The sequence below is a fragment of the Neophocaena asiaeorientalis genome, unplaced genomic scaffold (assembly GCF_003031525.2).
Source record: "Neophocaena asiaeorientalis asiaeorientalis breed wild unplaced genomic scaffold, Neophocaena_asiaeorientalis_V1.1 scaffold51, whole genome shotgun sequence".
Lineage (NCBI taxonomy): Eukaryota > Metazoa > Chordata > Mammalia > Artiodactyla > Phocoenidae > Neophocaena > Neophocaena asiaeorientalis.
This window is the reverse complement of record NW_020173335.1, coordinates 838,555-866,061: the sequence shown is the minus strand read 5'-3', so window position 1 is coordinate 866,061 and position 27,507 is coordinate 838,555. Positions and strand designations below refer to the sequence as shown.

Sequence of the window (27,507 nt, the reverse complement as noted above, 5' to 3'; positions counted from 1 at the left end):
GGGGTTGAACCCGGGCCCCCTGCATTGGGAGTGCGGAGTCTTACCCACTGGATCACCAGGGAAATCCCAGTACTCTTTTATATTTAAGAACACTAGTTGCTGTAAAAAATACATTCAAAAGAACCTAGAGTAATGGAGGCTCTACCATTTTCTACACATGGCTTCCAAGGTCACCTGAGGCAGGTGGGGGAATCTTGTGGGAGTTGTTGATGGGCAGACCTGGAAATGGCTTAATCACTTCCACCCATATTCTGTTGCCAGAATTCAATCATAGGGCCATAGCTTGTGCCCAGGAGGAAGGTGAATCATGTTTGGTCAATATCTAGCTAGACCTTGCCATAGCCCTCAAACCCTAATATGGTCCTCAGCTAGAACTATGTAGAAATCCTATTATTCTGGATATAGACCACCTAGAACCTTCATTCCTTATAGGCCCACAGAGTTTTGGATAATAACCGTTTTGAATGCCTGTAAAGGCCTTTTTGCAGGAATACCTAGGAGGTCTGGAAAAGCTTGTTTTCCTCCGTCTGTGGCAGAGCTAGTCTCTGGCAACCCCCACACTCTTTCAGGTCTTGGTGGCTAGTGATAGCTTTCTGTAGGCATTTCTCAGTTTGTCCACCCAGCCATGTGGAAGAGAAAAAAGCCATAAGGAAGCCAAGAGAAGCCAGAGAGGAAGGCAACTGGGTCTCGGCTATTTTCACTTTAATAGGCTCCTGGAAGGAAGTGTGGCCCTAGACACCCTACCTCTACATGTGCTTTGACTTCTTAAATTGTGGTAAAATACACTTACCATAAAATTTACGATTAGTGACATTCAGTACATTCAAATGTATAACCATCACCACTATCTAGTTCCAGAATATTTCCTCCTTCCCCCAGTCCCTGGCAACCACTAATCTGTTTTCTGTCTCTGTGAACTGTGAACATTTCATATAAAGGGAATCATACAATACATGGCCTTTTATGTCTGGTTTCTTTAACTTAATGTAATGTTTTTTTTTTTTTTAATGTAATGTTTTTGAGATTCATCCCTATTGTAGCATATATCATCAGTATGTCATTCCTTTTTATGGCCGAGTAATATTCCATTATATGGATATACCACATTTGGTTTATTCAGTCATCAACTGATGGGCATTTGGGTTGTTTCTACCTTTTGGTGATTGTGGTAGTACCCCTATGAACATTTGTGTACAAGTTTCTGTTTGTACACCTGTTTTTCAATTTTTTGTTTCTATATACAGGAGTGGAATTGTTGGATCATATGATAATTCTATGTTTAAGTTTTTGATGAATTGTCAAACTGTTTTCCACAGTGGGTGTATCATTTTAACATTCCCACCAGCAATTTACAAGGGTTCCAGTTTGTCTGTGACCTTGCTAGCACTTGTTATTTTCCATTTTTAAAAAATCTAGCCATCCTAGTGGATAGAAATATCTCATGCTTTTTTTAAAAAAAAATTTTATTTATTTATTTGGCTGTGCTGGGTCTTAGTTGCAGCACACGGGATCTTTAGTTGTGGCATGCGGGATCTAGTTCCCTGACCAGGGATTGAACCCGGGCCCCTTGCCTTGGGAGCGTGGAGTCTTAACTGCTGGACAACCAGGGAAGTCCCTGTCTCTTTTTAATCTTTTCCTTTTATCTCTTCCTTTTCCTTAAAATCTGTAAGTTGAAAAACCTTAGGGCATTTGGCCTGTAGAGTTTCCCAAAGTCTAGATTGCATAGTTATGGTGCATTTCAAAATGTTTTATGTCCTGTTGTATTTCCTGCAAATTACAGCTGGATACAGAGGCTTAATCAGCCTCGGGTCCAATTCCTTTGGCAAGATTTTGGGTGGTAGTGTGTTCTTTCAACAGGAGGCATGTGATGTCTGCTTTTTGCTCTTTGATTGTAGCAGTGTGCTGATGCTCAGTGCTGAGATTCGCTAATTGGGAGTTGCAAAGTAGTGATATAATTCTATCATTTTGTTTTCATTTATTAGGTGGCATAGCATTTTAAGGAGATGCTTCTCATCTACTGTTTGATTCCCAGTGGTATAGTTCATGTAAGAATGGTCTGATTCTTTCCTTTTATTTACCTAGTTTTTAAGGTAATAAATTGGTTCCCTATCATCTTCAGATGGTGATCAGTTAGTTATTTTTTATTATCACTGTGGAGTCATACATTTAAATGTATTTGATGGGTTTCAACCCATATTTTATATGTTTTTCTTTCTTTCTTTTTTTTTTTTTTACTGCTAATTGAAGCTCACATTGTCCTGTTGTTGTCTAGGAAGAGCCTCTTCAAATTGGTTCCTTAGTCTTTTTTTTTTTTTGCGGTACGCGGGCCTCTCACTGTTGTGGCCTCTCCCGTTGCGGAGCACAGGCTCCGGACGCGCAGGCTCAGCGACCATGGCTCACGGACCCAGCCGCTCCGCGGCATGTGGGCTTTTCCCGGACCGGGGCACGAACCCATGTCCCCTGCATCGGCAGGTGGACTCTCAACCACTGCGCCACCAGGGAAGCCGGTTCCTTAGTTCTTTTGACCCAATCCTAATAGTTTTGATAATTTTCTTGCTATCTCTTATGTTCAACTGTTCCAGGCTCATTTTCCACCTTAGACCTGGAATTAGCTGTTTCTCTAAGAACTCCTGGCTTCTTTTAATGGGACATGGAATTTCAGAACACCTGCAGTCTAGATCCTAGGGATACTTATTGCTACTAGGTTGATCATTGTTCCTATGACCTTTCAGTGGATAGAGTTAGAAATATATATAATAAAAACTATCTTGGCAATCAACAGTGATATTGACAAAGGACTACAGAGGTTTTTTTAAAACTTAATCTCCCATTTATTACATTAGTATCTCCTTTCTTTCATACCAAGAATCATGTTCCCAAAGACTCAGGGGATGATAAAATTAGAATATCCAGGAATTACTAATTTGCTTTATCATATGTTAACTGTATAACAGTCTCTAGTGGCACTACTAATGTACTACCACCAATGATTAATGAAAACTGTTAAAAAATTTTTTTGTGTATGCTGTCTCCACCTTCTCCCCTCATTTTTTGGTTGACCTATATCTACATTGTCAGATCATATAGCCATTATATACTATACTCTCTCCCTTTTAATGAACACTTATTTATAATTTTATAAATGACCATATATTTAATGCTAATCACCATATTGATACATCTCTGGTTTTTTTTTTAATTGAAGTATTGTTGATTTATAGTGTTGTGTTAGTTTCTGGTATACAGCAAAGTGATTCAGATATACATATATATTTATATATAAATATATATATTCTTTTTCAAATTCTTTTCCATTATAGGTTATTACAAGTTCCCTGTGAATATAGTTCCCTGTGCTATGCAGTAGGACCTCGTCATTCTAGTTATTTTGATTGTATGAATCTTTTGTTTTTTGTTTTTGTTTTTTCTTTTCTTTTTTGTGATACGCGGGCCTCTCACTGTTGTGGCCTCTCCCGTTGCGGAGCACAGGCTCTGGACGCGCAGGCTCAGCGACGGCCATGGCTCACGGGCCCAGCCGCTCCGCGGCATGTGCGATCCTCTCGGACCGGGGCACGAACCCGCGTCCTCTGCATCGGCAGGCGGACTCTCAACCACTGCGCCACCAGGGAAGCCCCGAATCTTTTGTTTTTAAACATGTGTTTATTTTATTTTATTTTTTATTATTTTTGGCCGCACAGTGTGGCATGTGGGATCTTAGTTCCCTGACCAGGGATCGAACCCATGCTCCCTGCAGTGGAAGTGCAGAGTCTTAACCACTGGACTGCCAGGGAAGTCCTGATTGTATGAATCTTGTTCTTTAGTACATTCCTTAGGAACGACCTGTTGGAACAATATTCCCTGAGTTATTTTATATTGATAACATTTTGCCTGTGCCCTTTACCTTGAAGGTTAGTTTTCCTGGATATAAAATCCTGGGCTCATACTGCCTTTCTTTGAGTATCTTATATATGTAACCCTGTTTTTCTTCTGGCATAAAGAATTGTTGTCGGGACTTCCCTGGTGGCACAGTGGTTAAGACTCCACGCTCCCAATGCAGGGGGCCCGGGTTTGATCCCTGGTCAGGGAACTAGATCCCACATGCCTGCCACAACTAAGGAGCCTGCGTTGCTGCAACTAAGACCCAGTGCAAATAAATAAATATTAAAAAAAAAATGTTGCCATAGTCTGATAGTGATGCAGGTTTTTCTTTTTTTTTTTTTTTTTAGGTTTTCCTAATAGGTCATTTTTTTTTTAATGCTGAAAGGATTTTTCTGTTAAAGTCCAGTTATGATACTAAAATATATCTTGGTGTTGGTTGTTTTGGATTTATATGTCATGCACGTGGTGTGCTCTTCCAGGATGTAGTTTTCATATATATAGTTTTAATTTCAGCAAAGTTTTTGAATTATAATTTTAGTATTGATATTCATTCTGTTGCCTTGCTTTGATTTTCTTCTGCAGGGACTTCTATTTGCTGTATGTTGGATCTTCTTTGCCTCTCTTCAACATATCATTTTCTCTCAAACATTTTTTTTCCTCTTCATAAAAAAATAAAACAAACAGAAAAACCCAAAACATTTCATCTTCTGTGCCTCTTAAGGCATTATCTCTTGTTTGTATTCTGTCTTGTGTTCCTTCAAGTTTAGTCTTTTTTTTGTTTTTACAATGGAATACTATAATGAAATAAATGAATGAACTCCAGCTACATGTATCAACATGGATAAAACTCAGGAAACCTAATACTGATTTGAAAAAGTCATGAAAGAATATGTTTATGTAAAGTTGAACAACATGCAAAATTTTACAATATATGGATGCAGTAATATGTTGTAAAACCATACAAAAAAGCAAGGCATGAAAAATGACACTGGTTACCTCAGGCAGGGGAAGGCGATGTGACTGGGGAGGGCTACATGGTGGGTTTTGTCATTCAGAAATGATTTGTTTTTGAAGCTGGGTGATGGGTACAGGTACATAGGTATTTGTTTTATAATTTATTCAAACTGTACAGATATGTATATTATAAAATTTATAATGTATTATCATGAAAAATAAATAAAATTAAAAAAACAGGAATAATTGGATAGAGTACTTGTGGGAGGGTAGATTGTTATAGGACCCTCCCTGAGGTCAGAGGGAATAAAACACTACTGCTGAAGTGGAGCTAGATGTGTAGGCGATTTCCTTGTGAAACATGGCTGTGAATGGGAACAGAACCCAGAGAGCTAAGGTGATGGTAGGAGGAGGGGCAAGAATGATTTTTCTAAGATGGGAGATACTAGACTATGCTTGTTTGCTGCTGGGAATGACACAGAGACCATAAAGCAGGACCAGATGGGAACATAGAAGAGAAAGGGAATAATGGAAGGGGAAGGAGGGGCTCGGGTCTAGGGCACTGGGCCTCAGAGATAAGGAGAGGTCCTCAGGCCCTTCATTGTAACAGGAAGGAATGAGACAAAAGATGAACACAGATACTGGGAGGTTTAGAGATTCAGTGGTGGGAAGATGAAGGCCCTAGAACAATTCTCCCATGTCTGATGGCTTTTATTTTGTCACTGAAGCGTGAGATAAGATCATTTTTCTTGGTTCAGCTGTCTTCCATCAGTCTGTGAGTCAGTCTTCACTGGAGCAGTGTGGCATGGTGGTCAAACATGTAGGCCTTGGAGGCAGGCAGGCTGGAATTTGATTTTTTGCACCCATTTAACAAACATTTGCTGAATTGTGCCTTATACCAGTCTTGTCCTGAGTCCTGCTGAGGGTGCAAATGTATATGGCCCCTAGTCTCAGGGAGATCACTCTCTTTACGGAGCAGCCGGGAGGTGGGGCCCGTCATTTCTTAATTGATCTTTTATTTCTAATTTTTTCTTAAGCCCTCTCACCTCACTGGTGAGTTTATTTGAATCTGATTCATGTTTTGTAGCATAAATGTCTTTAGTAAATTTAAAAATCATATGTTACAGAAGGAAATGCCAGTGTATTTATCTGCATTTTTACTTACTGTGTTCTTTCTCTGTTCCGAAAGTTGCTTATTGTATTATTTCCTTTCTGTTTAGAGAACTTTCTTTAGCCATTCTTTTAGGATAGTTTTGCTGCCAATAAAGCCTCTTAATTATCCTTATTTCTGAAGGTCTTTTTCCCTGGTTATTGTTCTTTTCTTTCAACACTGGAAAAATACTGTGCTGCCACTTTATTCTGGACTACATAGTTTCTGATGAGAAATCTGTCATTCAAACGTTTTTGTTTTCTTTTGTTTGTAATTTTTCTGAATTTTAATTATAATGTTTCCTGGCATATTTCTTTGGGTTTATTCTGCTTGGGGTTCACTCGGCTTCTTGAATCTGTAGGTTTATGTCTTCTTCACACATTTGGGAGGTTTTCAGCCATGATTTATTCTAGTACTTTTTCTTTCTTTCTCTCTTTGTCCTTTCCTTTTGGACTCCAATGACACAGATATTAGATCTCTAATTACAAAACCATAGGTCCTGAAGCCTCTGTTTACTGTTTTCACTTTGTTGTTCATGTTGAATAACTTCTGTTCTTCTGTCTTCCAGTTCACTGTTTCTTTATTCTGTCCTCTATGTTCTGCTGAAAAGCTTATTCACTCAGTTTTTTTATTTTGGTTATTATATATTTCAGTTCTAAAATATCCATTGGGTTTTTCTTTATATTTTATTTTTTCCTTTGATTCAAGTATGGATACCTTTGCTCATTGAAATATTTTTATCATGTATGTTTTATATACCCTTTTGTCTCATTTCCTCTGTTATTGCCATCTTTTGTGTTTAGTTGAAGAAAAAAAATTTTTTTTTGGTGTAATGAACCGTTTTGATCCCCTTTCATTTCCTTTTGTGTGTGCTTTTTTTATATTTTCTTTTTGCTTTGCCACAGCGATTACACGTAACATCCTAAATTTATAACAGTCTAGTTTGAATTGGTACCAACTTCAATAACATACAAAAACTCTGCTCCTATATACCTCTATTCTCCCACCCCCCTTTATATTGTTCTCACAAATTATATCTTCATACATTGTGTGCTCAGTAACATAGATTTATAATTATTTTTATGTATTTGTCTTTTAAATCATGTAGGAAATAAAAAGTGGAGTTATAAACCAAAACTATAATAATGCTTACTTTTATATTTGCTCATGTAGTTACCTTTACTGGAGATCTTTATATCTTCATATGGCTTGAAGTTCCTGTTTTCTGTCTTTTCATTTCAACCTGAAGGATTCCTTTTAGGGCTGCTGTAGTGGTAATAAACTCCCTCAGCTTTTGTTTATCTGGGTAGAAATCTAAGTTGACAGTTTTTCCTGTCAGCAATTTTTTTTTTTTTTTGCGGAATGAGGGCGTTTTGCTGTTGTGGCCTCTCCCGTTGCAGAGCACAGGCTCCGGACGCGCAGGCTCAGCGGCCATGGCTCACGGGCCTAGCTGCTCCGCGGCATGTGGGATCTTCCCGGACCGGGGCACGAACCCGTGTCCCCTGCATCGGCAGGTGGACTCTCAACCACTGTACCACCAGGGAAGCCCCTGTCAGCACTTTAAATATGTCATTCCTTCTGGACTCCATAGTTCTGATGCAAAATTGGCTGTTAATCTGATTGGGGATCCCCTGTACATGATGAATTGCATCTCTCTTACTGTTTTGAATATTTTCTCCTTGTTGTTAGCTTCAACAGTTTGATTATGATATGTTTAGATGTGGGTCTGAGTTTAACCTACTTGAAGTTCATTGAGCTTCTGAACATGTAGGCTCATGTCTCTCATCAAATTTGGGAAGTTTTTGGCAGTTATTTCTTCAGATATTCTTTCTTCCCCTTTCTCTCTTCTCCTTCTGGGATTCCCTTAATGCATATATTGTTTCTTTTGAAGATGTCCCCCGGTCCCTTAGGCTCTCTTCACTTTTCTTCATTCTTTTTTTTTTTTTCTTGTTCCTCAGACTGTATAGTTTTAATTATCTTGTCTTCAAGATTGCTGATTCTGTCTTTGCCTGCTCAAATTTGCTATTGAGCCCCCTACTGAATTTTTCACTTACTTATTGGTCTTTTTATCTGCTGAATTTCTGTTTGGTTCTTTTTAATAATTTCTGTCTTTTTGTTGATAGTCTTGTTTTGTTCATTGTTTTCTTGATTTTCTTTAGTTCTTTGTCCATGTTTTCCTTTACTGATATGACCATGTTTAAGACAATCAATTTAAAATTTACTGCTAAGTCCAATGCTGGGCTTCCTCAGGGGTGGTTTCTGTTAATTTATTTTGATTCTTTGAGTGGGCCATACTTTCTTATTTCGTTATATGTCTTGTGATTTTTTGTTGTTGTTGAAATTTGGACATTCGAATATTGGTAACTCTGGAATACAGCTTTTTCACTTTCCCCAGGCTTTGCTGTTTTTTGATCGTTGAAGGCTGTAGTTGTCCATTTGTCTAGTGAGTTTTCCAACCTTTTTTGTAGAAACTCTATTTCTTGCTGTGTGTGATACTGAAGTCTCTGTTACTTAGCTTGTGTTTTGATGAAGATTTCCTGGATTGCCAGGAGCTAAGCAAACAAACACAGGTCCTGGTCTTTGCAGATTGACTTTGTGCCTGCCTTTGGCCCTTAGCCAGACTTGTGCTAAGTCTAGGGATCAGCTTGAGATGAAAGCTTAAAATCTTTTTAGGTCTTTCCTGAGCATGCATTTCACCCTGGGCTTTCTAAATTGCCATATATACACAGGTGTTTTTGATTGCCCTAATTTCCCAAAGAAACTCTCCCTTTTCTCACCCAGATCTCAGGCAGTCAGTTGAATGTCTCATTGTTAACCTTTTGCCCAAGTGGCTGTGGGTGTTTGGATCACCTTACAGGGTTTTAAGCAATACTTGCAGCTTTTCCACCTTGAGAAGATTGTGAGTTAGGTGAAATAGAGAGGAGTGCCTTGTGTTAGTCCTTCAGGTAGTCTCCAGATAAGTTATAACAGGTATAAACGATAAGTTGCAAGTAAGGTCTGTTCTGCTCCTTCTGGAACCAGGGGCCAGGGTCGCACACTTGGAACACCAGCTGATGTCTTTAAGATTGCCTCCACATCAAGGAGTGGGTAGGGTGAGGGCAAGTAAAAATGCCACAAAGCTTTTCTACCATTTTTAAGTTGACTTTTTTTTTTTAATAGATTTTTAAAATTTATTTATTTATTGGCTGCGTTGAGTCTTCCGTTGCTGTGCGCAGGCTTTCTCTAGTTGCGGCAAGCGGGGGCTACTCTTTGTTGCGGTGTGAGGGCTTCCCATTGTGGTGGCTTCTCTTGTTGCGGAGCACAGGCTCTAGGCGCACAGGCTTCAGTAGTTGTGGCACACGGGCTTCAGTAGTTGTGGCTTGTGGGCTCTAGAACGCAGGCTCAGTAATTGTGGCACACGGGCCTAGTTGCTCTGCGGCATGTGGGATCTTCCCAGACCAGGTATCGAACCCGTGGTCCCCTGCATTGGAAGGCGGATTCTCAACCACCGTGCCACCAGGGAAGCCCCTTAAGTTGACTTCTTGATTCAGCATTCTCTTGGTTGCCGTAAGCCTTTGACTCTTTTCCAGAGTCTGACAAAGGTGGTTCTGACAGTTTCTGCTTTTTTTTGGTTTGTTTTCACGTCCTTTATCTCATTTGATTTTCTCTTTTTTAAAAAGTTTTTCTTTAAGTTTATTTATTTATTTTTTTTTTTGCGGTACGCGGGCCTCTCACTGTTGTGGCCTCTCCCGTTGCGGAGCACAGGCTCCGGACGCGCAGGCTCAGCGGCCATGGCTCACGGGCCCAGCCGCTCCGCGGCATGTGGGATCCTCCCGGACCGGGGCACGAACCCGTGTCCCCTGCATCGGCAGGCGGACTCTCAACCACTGTGCCACCAGGGAAGCCCTAAGTTTATTTTTTTAACATCTTTATTGGAGTATAATTGCTTTACAATGGCGTATTAGTTTCTGCTTTGTAACAAAGTGAATCAGCTATACATATATCCCCATATCTCTTCTGTCTTTCGTCTCCCTCCCTCCCACCCTCCCTATCCAACCCCTCTAGGTGGTCACAATTTCTGCTTGTTTTTCAGTGTTTCTGTGGGGGAATGTTAGCTTGGAGCTGTGTACTCCACCATTTTGCTGATGTTATCTTTCACTTGATTTTAATCTTTGTTTCCCCAGTGATAAATGATGTTGAGAATGGTTTCATGTGTTCATTTGCCATATTTGCCTCTTCTTTGCTGAAATGTCTTTTTTTTTTTTTTTGCACGGTATGTGGGCCTCTCACTGTTGTGGCCTCTCCCGTTGCGGAGCACAGGCTCCAGACGTGCAGGCTCAGCGGCCATGGCTCACGGGCCCAGCCGCTCCGTGGCATGTGGGATCTTCCCAGACTGGGGCATGAACCCATATCCCCTGCATCAGCAGGTGGACTCTCTACCACTGCGCCACCAGGGAAGCCCCTTGCTCATGTTTTTTTATTAGCTTGTGTGTTTTCTTATTATTGAATTGTGAAAGATCTTTATATATACTGAATGCCAGTCTTTCTCAGATGTGTTTTGCAAATATTCTTCCTCCTGTGTGATTTGTTTTCATTTTTTAACAGTATCTTTTGAAGAGTAGTAGTTTTTAAATTTGTTGAAGTCTATTTATAAATTTGTTCTTTTTAAACTTCTGCTTTGTGTGTTATCTGAGAATGCTATCTAACTCAAAAGTATAAAAATTTATTCTTGTATTTTCTTCTGAAGGTTTATACTTTTAGGTTTTATAGTTAGACTCATGATCCACTTAGAGTTAATTTTTATATATGTTGTCTTTGATATGCCTGAGGTATGGGTCAGGGTTCTTTTTTTCACATGTACATATCAAGCAAAGGTTTTTTTGATAAGGATTAAGAGAATGTACTTTGATTAGTGTGGCACCTAGGTTTGACTCTTGGCAAGGTAGGTCAGGAAGACTCTGTGATAGGGTATGGATTTTTCTTCACCTACTGAATTTCCATTCATATGGGATAAGACAACTCGTATTGAGAGCCCAGGTTCTTAGCCTGATAGAGAAGTTTTTAGGGTGTAGACTTCGGTTTTCAGCTGTGAATCCTTTGCTTACTTCTAATCCTATCCTTAGTAGCATGACACAGTATAAACACAACGCTAGCCTTGTGGGTAAAGTTAGCCTGAGATTTGCTTTGATATTGTGGAGGAGAGCGATGGTTCTGACCAAGAGAGGGAGGACTCTCTGTGAGGACTCCCAGAGCAATAGGCAAAATAGCCACAACTTAGTACTCTGAATTAAAAGAGAAAGCAATAAGCTCTTAGAGTTGGAAGGAGCATGTAGAAATTGTGTAGTCAGGCAATTTTCAACCTTTTTTTTTGACAATTGAAATTTATATGTCATATATTAGATATATTATTGTTATGATAGATAAATACACATTATATGTAATTTCTGGCATGCAGGCTGTAATTCTGCCTTTTAAAAAATCTCACTTAAGAAAGAATGTAACATAAGTGAACTGACTTTATTTCATTGATTGTATTTACCAAGAACCTGCTTTCATTTAATTAAGAGAGTATACTGATTGCAAACTTGAGTACTTTAAGTCAATTTCAAATAATTTGTGACAGATCCTCACAATTGGTCAACATATATTTGTGTTGATGGCATCATATTGAAAGTTTTTATTTAGTCTCGTCCTCAAACTTTAGTGTGCTTCACAGTCACTTAGAGGGCTTGTTAAAACACGGATTGCTGCTACCCTCCCCCAGAATTTCCTATTTAGTAGATCTGGGGTGGGGCCCTAGAATTTGCCTTTCTAACAAGTTCACAGGTGATGCTGATGCTGCTGATCTGGGGACCACATTTTGAGAGTCACTGCTTAGGCCAACTTTCACCTTACTTTTTCAGTATCCTAGGGGCACAGTCCATTCCTTTTAAGACGGCCTTTTTTCACTGTTAGATGGTTCTTCCTATAATTAAACCTACTTCTCCTTCTGTTATTTTTATCCAGTATATCAAACTGGTCTCTGAAGTAAGAAGTTTACTGTTCTATAACAGAGGAGATAGCCCTCTTGTAGTTGAAGAGAGTTATTCATGTCTTCTTTGTTTTATTTCTTTCACATTAAATGTTTATAGTTTCCCTAATAGTTATTGGAAGAGTACTGCAATTTGTAGTTATGTTAATATTGCCATAATAGTATTTTATTGGTAACCTTGTTTCTCTTGCTATATTCCCTGGGATTCTATCCAAGCCAGAAACCTGGAAGTCATCCTAGGCTCCTTCCCCTCCTTAACTCCCTATTTTGCTGAAGAATCATTTGAGTGTAGAAATGATAGGAACCAAATAGAAATTTGATCCAATTTAAGCAGAAAGGGGGAGCTTACTATAAGGGTACAGTGGTATGCTGTTGAATCTGAAAACATGTGGTTTGGCTGGATCTCTCATAAGTGACTAGAAATGGGAACTAGAAAACTGCAAGAAGCAAATTAGTTTGGAAGTTAGAAAGGAAGTTCCTCTTCCCATGCCCTTTTTCTTTCTTGGGCTATGTGTGGTTCTGTTTTATTTGCTTCATTCTCTTTTCCTGTCTTTTAATGAATTCTTTGGTAAATTCAGTAATGTTCTGCTGTTTTAAAAAGTGCAGTCTAGCTGAGCAAGAGAAGCAAGATACAGAACAGTTCATACAGAGTGATTCCATTTATCTAATATTCTGTTCGAAGCCTGGATAGTAGTTACCCTGGAGGGATAGTGTAGTGACTAGAAGGGTGCACAGGGGGCTTTCTGGAATGCTTGGTTATGTCTTTTTTTTTTTTTTTTAATCTTGATGCTGGTTCCATGGATATGTTTAACTTGCAAAATTTATTGAGTTATATGCTTAGGTATATGTACTTTTCTGAAATGAGTAATATACTTAAGTAAAAGTTAAAAAGACGTCCTGATTTAAAAGTTAAATTTCATTTCCCATTTATATTTCCTTCCCTTTGCAAAGTTTAGACAGGGGAGACTTGGAATAAGAAGGTGCATGATCTGCTTTCATTATTCCTCTCTTCTGTTTTCTGGCTTCTTTACTTTGATATGTTATGATAGGGAATAGGGAGATTGAAAAGGATATGACTTTCTTTTGGGACTTCCCTGGTGGCGCAGTGGTTAAGAATCCGCCTGCCAGTGCAGGGGACACAGGTTCAATTCCTGGTCCAGGAAGATCCCACATGCTGCGGAGCAACTAAGCCCCTGTGCCACAACTACTGAGCCTGTGCTCTAGAGCCCATGAGCCACAACTTTCTTTTAACTGGTGCTGATCTCGTCCTATCGGTTGTCGATCCTTTTGTGGCTAAGACTAACTGTTCATCCATACAATGTAGCAGGCATCCAAGTGCTGGCTCTCTCAAGTAGCTCATTTGTAAGGTATTTTTGGGATACTTTTCTTTCCATATTGCCTTCACATAGGATATTCCTTCAGCATGATATCTTACAAGGCCTTCTCACTTCCCTCCACCCAAATCTGCTTGCTGGGGTGTTGTTTCTGTGAATGGCCAGCCCTTTTTGGTGGGTTACCAGCATTAGTGCCCAGACCCTGCTTTCTTCATGGTTTCTACTTGATGCATAGGTACTGTTTCATCCTCGACACACCAGTTGGTGGGAATATAGGCTGTTCCCTTGATGCCTTCTCTTTTCACATTGACTACTCCTTCCAATTCCCCTTTCTCCCTGCTCATTCCTGTTAGAGTTGGATGGGCACATCAGTAGATTGAATGGTACAGTGCCTGAATATCCCCCTTTATCCTTTTATCCATTTACTACCATTTTTTTTTTTTTTTTTTGCGGTATGTTGGCCTCTCACTGCTGCGGCCTCTCCTGTTGCGGAGCACAGGCTCCAGACGCGCAGGCTCAGTGGCCATGGCTCACGGGCCCAGCCACTCCACGGCATGTGGGATCTTCCCGGACCGGGACGCGAACCCGCGTCCCCCGCATCGGCAGGCAGACTCTCAACCACTGCGCCACCAGGGAAGCCCCTACTACCAATTTTTTAAAAAAATATATTTATTTATTTATTTGGCTATGCTGGGTCTTAGTTGCGGCACGTGGGATCTTTGTTGCTGCATGCGAGATCTTTGTTGTGGCCTACTGGATCTTTTAGTTGCGACATGCGGGATCTTAGGTGCGGCATGCGGGATTTAGTTCCCTGACCAGGGATTGAACCCGTGTACCCTGCACTGGGAGCGTGGAGTCTTAACCCCTGGACCACCAGGGAAGTCTCATTTACTACCAATTTTAAAAATACTTTTTCCTCGGGAATTCCCTGGTGGTCCAGTGGTTAGCATTCTGTGCTCTCACTGTCGAGGGCCCAGGTTCAATCCCTGGTTGGAGAACTAAAATCCCACAAACCACGCTGTGCAGCCAAAAAAAAAACCCCCCAAAACAAATGAAAAAAACCTTTTTCCTTTTCTCTTCAGTTATTTTTCATCAATTTCACTCTTCTTTTTATCCTGGGGTATTTGTAAATTATATTCTGGATGGCCACCACTAAGCAATGTTTGTACTTTCCTGTGTGTGAACTCACCGGTCACAGTATATGACCCTAGAGGCTTTATTTACTTATTTTTAAATTATTTATTTGGTTGCGCTGGGTCTTAGTTGCGGCAGGTGGACTCCTTAGTGGTGGCTCACTGACTCCTTAGTTGTGGCACGTTGGCTCCTTAGTTGCAGCTCGCCGGCCCCTTAGTTGTGGCATGTGAGCTCTCAGTAGTGGCATACATGTGGGATCTAGTTCCCTGACTAGAGATCGAACCTGTGCCCCCTGTATTGGGAGCACAGAGTCTTAACCACTGTCCCACCAGGGAAGTCCCCTCTAGAGGCTTTAAAAAAAATCTTTTCTCAAGGAGGCAGGCATTTTTCCATTTATTTCCCACCCCCCTGTGGCTTTATTGCTATGCTATGCTATGGTATGGTATGCTATTGCTATTGTACTAGCTGCTTGTGTCTTGTTTTTCAAATGGCAGGTAACATAGATTTCAGTTATTTATTTCTCCTTATGCTTCTCATTTTGTCTTTGTACTGTCCAGGTCAGATTGATGTGCTACTTATCTGTGTTTGTTGTAGCTTCCTTCACTGAAATATAAAAGATAGGCCTCATTTGCCTTATTTTTTATTTTTTTACCCAGAATATTTTCTCATTAATGCTGCTAATTAGGTGGGTGTTTGCTTTAAAATGTCTGCATCTTGATGATGCTTATGAGTGAGGAGGAAGTGGCATTGGGATGGGGTGTTTATTTACTAAAATACTAAAATAAACATTTAACGTGAAAGACTAAAATAAAGACAATGGGAAGGCACTGTCAATGCTTCATATTGTCTGTATTTCCTCCATTGTACTATTATAATTTTTCATTGAAAACATGAGTTTAGCTCCTATTATAGACATAAAGAAGGCTCTGAGTTTTACTTAAGCATTAATTGAATGTTAGGGGTATTTCTAACTTTGTATGACAGGTAAAGGAAGGTCTATTATTTATGATTTTTTAAAAACTAAAATATACTTTTCTTTACTAGATACAGGAAGAGTGTGAATAAATGGAGAAAAGTAAATAAACATAATTAGACATGTACTCATTATGGATAATATATCCTGTCAAAGTGCCTTATTGTGTCACCTTGTGAATCTCATCCCCTATTTTTCCTTTGGCATTTTATACTCAATGTCCCACATCATTCATAGCATACCCAAACAGCTGTCACTAAGAAATTTGTTTCTGGCTTTAGCTGTTGAACAGGAAATATAAAATGTTTGCACTTTTTAACTGTAATGAATGTTGTAGAGATATTTAATATAAAGTTAGTTCTTATACTTTCAGAAAAGACATTAAAGGCTTATGTTTTACTTTTTTCACTTTGAAGGATGTGATAACTGGACTTAGTCCCCTGCTCTTCAGGAAGCTCAGTAATCCTGACATACTTTCATCCACTGGAAAAGCTAAACTTCAACGGCAACTTAGTCAGGATGACTCTAAGTTACGGAGAGGAAGCCCGGCCAGTTCTTTGTCAGGTAAGTATCTAATTTTGTTTTCTTTTAACAGTTGTGGGAATGGGACTTCCCTGGTGGCACAGTGGTTAAGAATCCGGCTGCCAATGCAGGGGACACGGGTTCGAGCCCCGGTCCGGGAGGATCCCACATGCTGCAGAGCAGCTAAGCCCATGTACCACAACTACTGAGCCTGTGCTCTAGAGCCTGCGAACCACAACTACAGAGCCCGCGTGCCACAACTACTGAAGCCCGTGTGCCTAGAGCTGGTGCTCCACAATAAGAGAAGCCGCTGCAGTGAGAAGCCGGTGCACTGCAACGAAGAGTAGCCTCTGCTCGCCGCAACTAAAGAAAGCCCACACGCAGCAACGAAGACCCAATGCAGCCAAAAAACGAAAAAAACCCCAGAGCTGTGTGACTGTTTTGTCAATATTTAAGGGTATATCAACTGACTTGGCATCTTGACCCCTTCTTCTGTTGTAATAGTGTTATATAGAACACTTGTGGGTAAGGCTGTCTTCCTTTCTTTACTGTTTCCCTGTTTCCTCATGGCATCTCTGAATGCTAACCTCCTGAACCTGCTGAGTATTTCCTGGTTGACCATTATCACTGGTTATTCCCTTTCAATATGATTTGTGCTCTCTGCTTACTTCTGTAGACTTCACAAACTTTGCTTCTTTTTATTTTCTTTTTTCTCTTATTTCCAAAACTCATTCCAAAGCCCATAGTGCCTCCCCACCTCATCCATAGAAAAGTCTTAAAAAATTCAAAGGGAAAAATTAATACAAGGACATCATGCCCAAATAGGAAGCAATTAAAATGTGGCATAGTTTTAAGCAATCAATAGAGTATGGAAGAAAGAGAATCCATTTGACTTTAGTTGAAGAAGCAAATGTAATCCTATTACATTCCTTGGCCTACTGTAAACAGTTTTCAGTTTCTTTTTATTTTTGTACCTTTTCAGGGCTGTTCCCTTGGCTTTCTCTTCTCACTCTTCTATTGAAATTTTATTTTGTCAGTCATGTATTTAATCACATAGAACTATTTCTTGTTTGTTTTTTTCCCATAGCATTCTGCTCTTCTTTTAAGGATGTATTTATCTTCTAATTCTCTGTGAGTAAATAGATTTTTTATTTTTGGATTAAAATTTTCTTTTTTAAGTTTTCTTTTGTTTCTGAATCAACTTTTTTTCTTTTGAGCACCTAACAACCAGAATCCATTGCTATGCTCTGAGATGCTAATAAATCCCTTTTATCCTGTGAGGTAATTGTCTGGCTACTGGGTGGTACAATGTGCGAATGTGGTTGTGTTTGACTGTTCTGTCTATAGATTTTCAGTTACTCTGATTTCAGCCTTATGTCTTACTTTATGTCCTCTTAGGTATCTAAGTACTGAGTACTGAACTTACCTGAGATTTTGCAGCGCAGCCTGATGCCCCATTTAATTACAAGCTCCACTAAGCTTATTATACCTCATGCCTTTCTTTGCCCAGTTCCATTGGTTATGATTCATCTATATGCTTTAGATTTTCCCCAAATTTTGTTCATTCCCTCGTAGAGTGTCTATGTGTCTGTCTCTGTCTCTCTTTCTCTCTCTGGTGATAGCCTTTATTTGTTTATTTATTTTGTTTTTATTCTCTCTCTCTTTTTTCTGGCCGTGTGGCGCCACGTGGCCATTTTGCCGGATCTTAGTTCCCTGACCAGGGATTGAAGCCGGGCCCCTGGCAGTGAGAGTGCTGAGTCCTAACCACCAGACCGCCAGGGAATTCCCTCTTTATTCTCATTTAATGGAGTTTCCTGGGGGACAAAAATACAAGTATGTGCTCAGTCAGCCATCTTTAACTGGGAATATTTCTTAAAAATATCCTCAAATTATTGTAAGAATAATAATTAGAATTTTTAAGAAGTTTTCTTTTTTTCTGAGTTAGTTATTTACTAAAGGGCTAGTTGCTCCAGTTGTTCATATTGTTCCTTCTGTTTTTAAGTTGTTTGTGTTCCTCAGATTCTTGGCAGTTCTTGGTATGCTTCAAGCCCTGACCAGTAGATGTCCAAATGGGTTTCTTCTGTTGTTGTATAAGCCTCTTTCCCTAGCAGGCCCTTATTTTGAAGGGAGATAGAGTGATACTAGTCTTTGTATATGTGGATGGGGAAAGTTAACAAACTAGCTTTCCTTTAGGTTATATAGATCCTCATCTATAGGCAGATCGCCTGGAGAGCTTGGCAACATTTGCAGAAGGAAGAAAAGAAACCAGGCAGGCTCTGCTCTGGGCTTGTGGAAGTTTTGAGTACAGAACCATTATTATTTTTTGTGGAGCATTTTATGGAAAGACTTCTCATTAAAGCATGCATTTGAGAGCAGACTTGAAAGATAACTAGATTTTTTTTAAATTGTGTGTTTCTGATCAAAAATGTAAAATATCCCAGTTATAAAAAATTTGAGTACAATAGCATACATCATTGTCAAAAGTGAAGAGTCCTTCTTAATCTTTACTTTCTTCTATTTTCCCTCCCTCCAAACCATTTATATATACTCCATTATATTTAAATATACATTTAAAATCTTATATAAATATATATAAGCTTTATTTTAAAAATGAACATTGGGATCATAAGCTATATGCTTCCTTTTTAAAAAAATTCTTTTTGCGATACGCGGGCCTCTCACTGTTGTGACCTCTCCCGTTGCAGAGCACAGGCTCCGGATGCACAGGCTCCGGATGCACAGGCTCAGCGGCCATGGCTCACGGGCCCAGCCGCTCCGCAGCATGTGGGATCCTCCCGGACCGGGGCACGAACCCGTATGCCCTGCAAAGGCAGGCGGACTCTCAACCACTGCGCCACCAGGGAAGCCCCTAAAAAAATTCTTTTTATTTTTAATTTTTATTACATTTTGGCCGCACTGTGTGGCATGTGGGATCTCAGTTCCCCGACAAGGGATTGAACCCGTGCCCCCTGTGGTAGAAGCATGAAGTCTTAACCATTGGTCTGCCAGGGAAGTCCCTATATGCTTCCTTTCTGCTATTTTCACGTAACAGGAAATGTTGAACATTTTTCTCTTGACTACATGTTCAGCTGCCTCATTATTTTTAATGGGTTCAGTATGTCATTACGTGAAGATTATAATTAACTGGTAATGATCATTTATCTTATTTACAATTTTATTATGATGAGCATTGCTAGGGAGATGTTCTGGTCTACTTTTTTTTCTTTACATTCCTATAAGTGGAATGCTGGGTCCAAGCATACTCAAATTAAAATTATAATAGGTTTTGCTAAATTGCCCTGCAAATAAGTTGCATCACACTTTGTTTGCTCTAAAAGGATATGTTATAGCAAAAACAAAACCCAAACCTCCTTTTGCTCATACCTCTTTATAAAGTGGGTATTTCCATGACAAATAGGATTTTGCCAGGAAAAAGAAGGGTTTTCAAGTGAATTGATGATCAAGATAAAGCCTGCTGAATATGCAGGGCAGAATATTTAAGTTGAATGAGTGAATGGGTTTGGAAAGAGTGGAAGGAGATCAGGCCAGGAAGATAATCTGGATTTACGGAGGATCTTTTTAGTGTTTTTTAGTGTTTTAAAAGTGTGGCTTAGGGGACTTCACTGGTGGCTCAGTGGTTAAGAATCCTCCTGCCAGTGCAGGGGACACAGGTTCGAGCCCTGGTCCAGGAATATCCCACATGCCAAGGAGCAACCAAGCCCATGTGCCACAACTGAGCCTGCACTCTGGAGCCCACGAACCACAGGTACTGAACCTGTGTGCCACAACTACTGAAGCCCGTGCACCTAGAGCCCGTGCTCCACAACAAGAGAAGCCACCGCAATGAGTAGCCCCCACTCGCCGCAACTAGAGAAAGCCTGTGCACAGCAATGAAGACCCAACTCAGCCAAAATAAATAAATAAATAAATAAAATTTAAAAAAAAAGTGTGGCTTAGGACTTCCCTGGTGGTCCAGTGGTTAAGACTCCACCCTTCCCCTGCAGGGGGCGCAGGTTCCATTGCTGGTTAGGGAACTAAGATCCCACATGCTATGTGGCGCCGCCAAAAACAAAAAACCAAAACAAAACAAGCAAAAAGTGTGGCTTAATTCTTTAAACAGTAGGGAGTCATGAGAAGGGAATGACGTGACCATGTTTGTTCTGATTAGATCACTAGCAGCAACGTGAGAATGGTGTGAGGGGAGTTGAAATGAGACTTGAACCTCAGGTAGAAAGTCATTGTAATTCTAGATGCTCAGTCTTTATAAGTGATTTTCTTGTAGTCTGTCAGTGGGATTAAGGCAGTTGGTCAACCTGGACTGAACACATGGAGCCTGGCAAGAATAGTATATATTCAGTGTTTGTCTTCTGGAAACTTAAGGGCCAAATTTGTCTAGGAAAAGCTGTCAGCTCCACTCTTATTGCATTGAGTTGGTGAGAAACTAGGTGGGATGGAAGGGACTAGAAAACTCCTAGCCTGCTAGGTTGGGTGTCAGGGTTGGGCCCTGGCATGATGGTGGATATTTCAGAGAATTTATTTTTTTAAATATTTATTTAATTTATTTTGGCTGCGCCAGGTCTTAGTTGCGGCATGCATGCAGAGTTCCCTGGCCAGGGATTGAACCTGGGCCCTGTGCTTTGGAAGCGTGGAGTCTTACCCATTGCACCACCAGGGAAGTCCCTACAGAGAATTTAAAATAGTCATCAACTCAGTTCAGTATTCCACTTGGCATTTCTCACCACCACCAATATAGTTGGAAATTTTAGAGGGCTGCAGATTCTAAAATGGATGTGGAGGGACTTCACTTTGTTTTGGATCAAAGTACTTAAAAAAAATATATATATATATTTATTTATTTGGCTGCGCTGGGTCTTAGTTGCAGCATGCGGGATCTAGTTCCCTGACCAGGGATCGAACCTGGGCCCCCGGAATTGGGAGGGTGGAGTCTTAACCACTGGACCACCAGGGAAGTCCCTGGATCAATGTACTTGTAATCCACTTGATATCATTGTATTTTTTCATTTGTTAATTAATAATTTGTTAATTTTCCAAACCTTGTTGTTGAAGGTAAGCAGCTGCTCCCCTTGTCTGGCAGTGTACATAGCAGTGTGGGACAGGTGACTTGGCAGTCTTCAGGAGAAGCATCAAACCTGGTTCGAATGAGGAATCAGTCCCTCGGACAGTCTGCGCCTTCTCTGACTGCTGGTTTGGTAAGTGTTAGTACAGATGGTCCCTTGCTCCATGAACAAATTCTTGGTTGTCATTCGTCATTATTGCATCTATTATTTTCCTTTTTAGGGTTTGGCTAGTTTCATTTCTCAAAGCGAAGAATGGAAAAGAATGGAATTTAATAGACTGTATTCTGATTGCTCTCATGCTGTCACTGCTACTGATTATATAATGAGAGTCAAGAAGAAGACTCAATATGATTCTAACTTTAATGAATAAATTTCCTGAGAAGGAGCTTTCTTATAGAAATGATTCTAAATCTTGTGAAGTTGTGTTGCTTCTGTGTACAACTCTGTGGTATACATATTTAGTACATGAAGATAGGGAACATGTTTTGCACGTAGTAGGCAGTTCAGTATATACTGGGTGAAAAGAATGAGACTTTTCTTTGTCTAGACTTTGTATAGTAGACAGGACCTAACAGAGGTTACACTGTGTAGTCTGGGCAGGTTGTTTTCTGCCTATTATTGCATCTTGTACCCTTTTACCCTCAGTGGCCCTGCCTCTTTACTTAGGGGACCCATTAACTTTCTGCTGATCTCACACTCTTCCCTCTAAATGTAGGACAAGGCACACAGTAATTTGCAGGGTACAATAACAGAAGCTTGTTCCCGTTAAAATAATCTTATCTACTCTTTGGGACCATAAATCTTTTGGGTTGGCACATAGGGAGTAGAAAGTTTTGTCCATTTGTCCATCCTGGGAAGTGGGGATAGGGGAAGAAGTCTGTGACTTTTAGGCCACAGGGACCATCAGGGTCATTTGTGGAACTTCCCCAACTTTTTATCTTATTTATTTATTTTATTTTTGGCTGCGTTGGGTCTTTGTTGCTGCGCGTGGGCTTTTCTCTAGTTGTGGTGAGCAGCGGCTGCTCTTCATTGCGGTGCGCGGGCTTCTCATTGCGGTGGCTTCTCTTGTTGTGGAACACGGGCTCTAGGTGCGCGGGCTTAAGTATGTGCAGCATGCGGCCTCAGTAGTTGTGGCACGTGGGCTTTAGAACGCAGGCTCAGTAGTTGTGGTGCATGGGCTTAGTTGCTCTGCGGCATGTGGGATCTTCCCGGACCAGGGCTCGAACCCATGTCCCCTGCATTGACAGGCAGATTCTTAACCACTGTGCCACCCAGGAAGCCCCCAACTTTTTACCTTGAAAATGTCAAACCTACAGAAAGATGGAAAGAATGGTACAGTGTATACCCAATTAAGCTCGCTTAGATTGACCAATTTCGTTGTAACTTTACATTTTGCCACATTTTGTTTAATCTGTGTGTATGTATATATTTTTCTCCTGAAGATTTCAAAGCAAGTAACAGACATTATGCTACCTCCCTCTTAAGTATTTCTCCTAACATCAAGGACAGTCTCCTAAATAACCACAATATATGGTGGACCCTTGAACACCACTGGTTTGAACTGGGTGGGCCCACTTATATGTGGATTTTCCCCAATAGTAAATGCTAGTACTATAGGATCCATGATTGGTTGAATCCTGGGATGCAGAACTGTAGATAGGGAGGGCCAACTGTAAGTTTATACTTGGATTTTCTACTACATGGAGGGGTGGGGAGGGTTTGGGAGATGTCAATACCTCTAACCCCTGCATTGTTCAAGGGTCACCTGTATTGTCAGATCCAAGAAGTTTAATATCAATTCAATATAAAAACCATATTCAAATTTCCCTACTTGTTTTCAGCATGTCTATTAAAGCCCCATCTCTCCCCTCTTTAACATCTGGAACTTAAAAAAAAAAAAAAAATCCATGTACCGTCATAGAGATTTTGATCCAGTGGGTCTGGGGTGGTCCCAGGCATCCGTATTTTCTTTAAAGCATTATACCTACTTCTAGATGCACTCTTTTGAGAACTACTGCCACTAAGGTAAAGCTGAATGTTTCATTTTAAGGTGGTTTGTTGCAGAGGAAATTCTTGGACTGAGTTTGCTGAATTCCTAGCTTAGGCCAACTGAAGTAGAATATTCCTGAATTAATTTTTTTTTAAAGCTTATTGAGACATAATTCACATATGATAAAATTCACTCATTTAAACCGTACAATTCAGTGATTTTTAGTATATTCATAGATACATGCAGCCATCACTGGAGTCAATTTTAGAACATTTTCATCATTTCAGAAAGAATTCCTATACCCTTTAGCTATCACCTTCATATTTTCACATCTCCTTAGCCTTATGTAACCATTAATATACTTCCTGCCTCCATAGATTTACCTGTATTGTACATTTCATATAAATTGAGCCTTATACTATGTGACCTTTTGTAACTAGCTTCTTTCACTTAGGACGATGTTTTCAAGGTCCATCCATTGTGTAGTATGTATTAGTATGTCATTCCTTTTTACTCCTGAATAATATTCCATTGTATGGATATGCCATGTTTTGTCTATCTGTTTGTCAGTGGATGGACATTTGGGTTGTTTCTTCCTTTAGACTATTATGAATAATGCTGCTATGAACATTTGTTTACAATTTTCACATGGACAGTTTTCATTTTTCTTGTGAGTGGAATTGCTGGGTCGTACGGTAATTGTTTAAATGTAGCAGTGTTTGATAAATTGCAGTGTATGAGATTTTTGGTTTCTTCACATTGTCATCAACATTTGCTATTATTTGTCTTGTTTTAGCCATCCTAGGGGTCTGAAGTGGTATCTGTGGTTTTGGTTTGTGTTTTCCTAATGACTAATGACATTGATCATCTTTTCATATGATTATTGGCCCTTTGTATGTCTTCTTTGAAGAAATGTCTATTCAGACTCTGCCCATTTCAAAAATTGGGTTATTTGTCTTTTTTATATACGGATTTGTAAAATCATTACTTCTTTAGACCTGAATCCCATTACTTCTTTCCTCCCAGGGATCTGCCTTTTGTTTCCTCCTGTGCCTTTCTTTCCTGAGCTATTTGCTTACTTATAGTAACCTCAGCTAGTTCCTCCTTTTCCATTCTCCTACTCAAGGATTTCCAGTTGGGTATTTTATGTTTGGTGGCACATTTGATAGTATCGAATACTTTTCCTGCTTTGACTTACTTTACACTGTATATACCTCGATGCCACCCCAGCTTCTGGCTGTGGCATTTCTGAAAAATCTGTCCTATAACGTATTCTTGTTGTTAATAGAGTTATGGCCCTATATAGTCCATAGACCCAGCCTCCAGAGAATTTTTGGGTCAAAAAGATTCACATAATAACAACAAAAAACAATTTAAAAGTAACATAACAACACTTAATAGAATGTTAATTATGACTTAAAAGGAACTAAGGAGACAAGAATTGTGCTGTGTATAATTATTGGGGAGATAATTTGCAGGAGGTTAGATTTGACCAGACTCTGGAGAATGGATAGCCAAAAGCCTTAATGTAGCAAATACTTTCATTTTGACGACATCTACGTGATTGTGTTTATGAGGAGACTTTTTTCTTCTCCCTCGTTTCCTAGTATCTATTGAGAAGATTTCTCTGAAGGCCCATCTTCCCCATATATATAGTGCCAATGATTCCAATTAGTGATTTCCAGAGCATGTATAAAAAGGATCATACAACCATACTACTATATTGTATGTTACTAGGGATAGGGAAAAACTTAGATGACATCTTGTCCAAGATTAATTATTAATCTTAAGATGTATGTACATACATATATCTTAGGGAACCGCTGACCCAAACCGCCCACCTTGGCCAGGCACAATGATAACCGCTTGTGTGAATTGTCTCACAACAGGAGGTTCTGATAAAGAACTAGGTGCTGCCACCCAAAAACTAACCAGGAGAATTTGGGAGGGGCCTACAGGAGGGAGGACACGCCAGCCCATAGTATGTCTTGTAAAGCTAACCCAGAAGAATTCGGGAAGGGCCAAAAGGAGGAGGGAGGAGACGATATGTGCTGCCAGCCTCCCAGAAACCCTCACACTTGGATCCATCTTGGCTGAGAGATGTGCAAGCCACCAGAAGGACCCTGAGTCAGACCAAATAGGAGCCAAGCAAGATGATTGGCCAGGGACAACTGGAAGCTAACCCCATTGCTATAAAACCTGAGACTGTGAGCTATGTGGCAGAGCAGTTCTCCTGGGTTCCCTTATCCTGCTGCTCTCCGCCCGGGCACCCCTTCCCAATAAAGTCTCTTGCTTTGTCAGCACATGTGTCTCCTCAGACAATTCATTTCCAAGTGTTAGACAAGAGCCCACTCTCGGGCTGTGGAAGGGGGTCCCCCTTCCTGCAACATATATACATATCCTTTTATGATATAAATTATAATATATGATATATATAAGATATTTACATGTATATCTTAAAATACATATATAAGATTGTATGTATATAATCTTTAAAATAAGGTTAGTTCCTTCTTTGCTTTCTCATGAATATGTCAAGTAGTATCTGCAACTTTGATCTTTGTCTGTGACTCGCTCCATCTGTTTATTCTTCCTCTCTGTTCCCCTAAACCGATTCTTCGGTTGTTCCCTGTCTTGTTAAATAGCACCATGACCCACCCCACTCCCTGCCCCAGTAGTAGAAAGCTAGAGACCTAGAAGTCTGTTTTGACTCCTCCTCTGCCCTTACTCTATCCCCATCCAATCACCCATCAAGTCCTAGCTCCCAACATCTCTGAGTGGTTCTACTTTTTTTCACGAGGGATGTGGCCCAGTTTAAGCCACATTTGCAGTCTCTTGGATCATTGTTGGGGCCTCGTTACTGTTAACCCTGTATTCATTCTTCTTCCTTTCCAACCACTCTCCACTCTAAAGTCTATTCTTTCAAAACCACAAATCTGATATGTCTATTCTTACTTTTTTCTTTTAGTTTTATCTTCTAAAATTTTCATTTGGTTAATATTTATCCAGCCGTAATGTTTAAAATCTTTCCATAGCTTCCTATAACACTTATTATAAAATATAGTAACAAGTAATTATTGAGTGGATGAGTTTTCATTGACATTAGCAAATTGGGAATGAGGCATTAGAGACAGAGACCACAGATGGAAAGATTAGGCTTGGATGCTTTTTCTCTGAAATCAGTCTGTTGGATTCAAGTAATTTGGTACAATTCACTGGTTAGGTTGACCTAACCAGTGAATTGTACCAAATATTGACATTTTAATAGGAGGGCTGTAAATCCCAAGAATCTTTTAATTGATAGTGTTTGACTAATTCTCCAAATATACTTTTGGGATTCTTTCTTTACTTTATTGGCAGACATGGCCTTCACAGGAATGATGCCTTATAGGACTGATCATTTGCAAGGAATGGCTCTTTCCATCATCATGTTCCTAGTTGACATGTAGCATTGTATCTCCTACATAGTAGGCAATGTATAATTACTTACTGAAGGAGTAAAGCACTTTTGGAATATCTTCACTGATGTTATAGCTGGTTGGATTAATACTTGTTTGAAGTATAATGTCCACAAAAGAAGGTTGATTTGGGCTTCCCTGGTGGCGCAGTGGTTGAGAGTCCGCCTGCCGATGCAGGGGACACAGGTTCGTGCCCCGGTCTGGGAAGATCCCACATGCCACGGAGCGTCTGGGCCCGTGAGCCATGGCCGCTGAGCCTGCGCGTCCGGAGCCTGTGCTCTGCAGCGGGAGAGGCCACAACAGTGAGAGGCCCGCGTACTGAAAAAAAAAAAAAAAAAAGGTTGATTTAATGTGTCAGTATCAGCCTGAAATGATGTCACATAGACCTCTATCCTTGTCTTAGTTCATTTTAATCAATATCTTGGATAAAGACACTGAAGAAATTGCTTATCACATATGCATCAGTATCCCATGCTGATGACATGTTGAATGTTAAATTCAGTCAGAGCCTTACAAATAGAAATGATGGTTCAAGAAGAACCAGCAAAATGAGGTTTAACAGAGAGAAAAGTAACATTTGAAAAGCCCAAAGCTCAAAACTGGATTGAAATTTGAACTAAAGTCAAGTTCCAAGACATTTTCATCACTGTAAAAGGAAAACCTTTATCCATTAAGCATTCACTGTCCATTTTAACTTCATCCCAGGCCTGGTAACTACCAATCTGTATTCTGTCTCCATGGATTACCTATTTTGGATATTTCTTATGAATGGAATCACACGGTATGTGGTCTGTGTCTGGCTTCTTTTATTTAGCATAATGTTTTTGAGGTTTATCCATATTGTAGCATGTATCAGTACTTTGTTCCTTTTTATGGCTGAATATGATCCCATCGAACTGATATACCACATTGTGTTTATCCATTCATCAGTTGATGGACATTTGGGTTGTTTCCATCTTTTCGTTATTGTGAATAATGTTACTGTGAGCATTCATGTTCAAGTATTTCTTTGAGTTCCTGGTTTC

The 27,507-nt window shown here is 40.0% G+C and overlaps 1 protein-coding gene across 1 annotated transcript in view; it reads left to right on the top strand.

Moving 5' to 3' along the window:
- Positions 1-15,879: 15,879 nt before the first annotated feature.
- The window catches only part of MAST2 (microtubule associated serine/threonine kinase 2), a 173,095-nt gene continuing 161,467 nt past the window's right edge, over positions 15,880-27,507 (top strand). The window contains exons 1-2 of the mRNA XM_024746162.1: positions 15,880-15,998; positions 21,024-21,166. Of these exons, the coding sequence (XP_024601930.1) occupies positions 21,116-21,166 (51 nt within the window). The 5' untranslated portion in view covers positions 15,880-15,998; positions 21,024-21,115. The remainder of the gene's footprint in view (positions 15,999-21,023; positions 21,167-27,507) is intronic.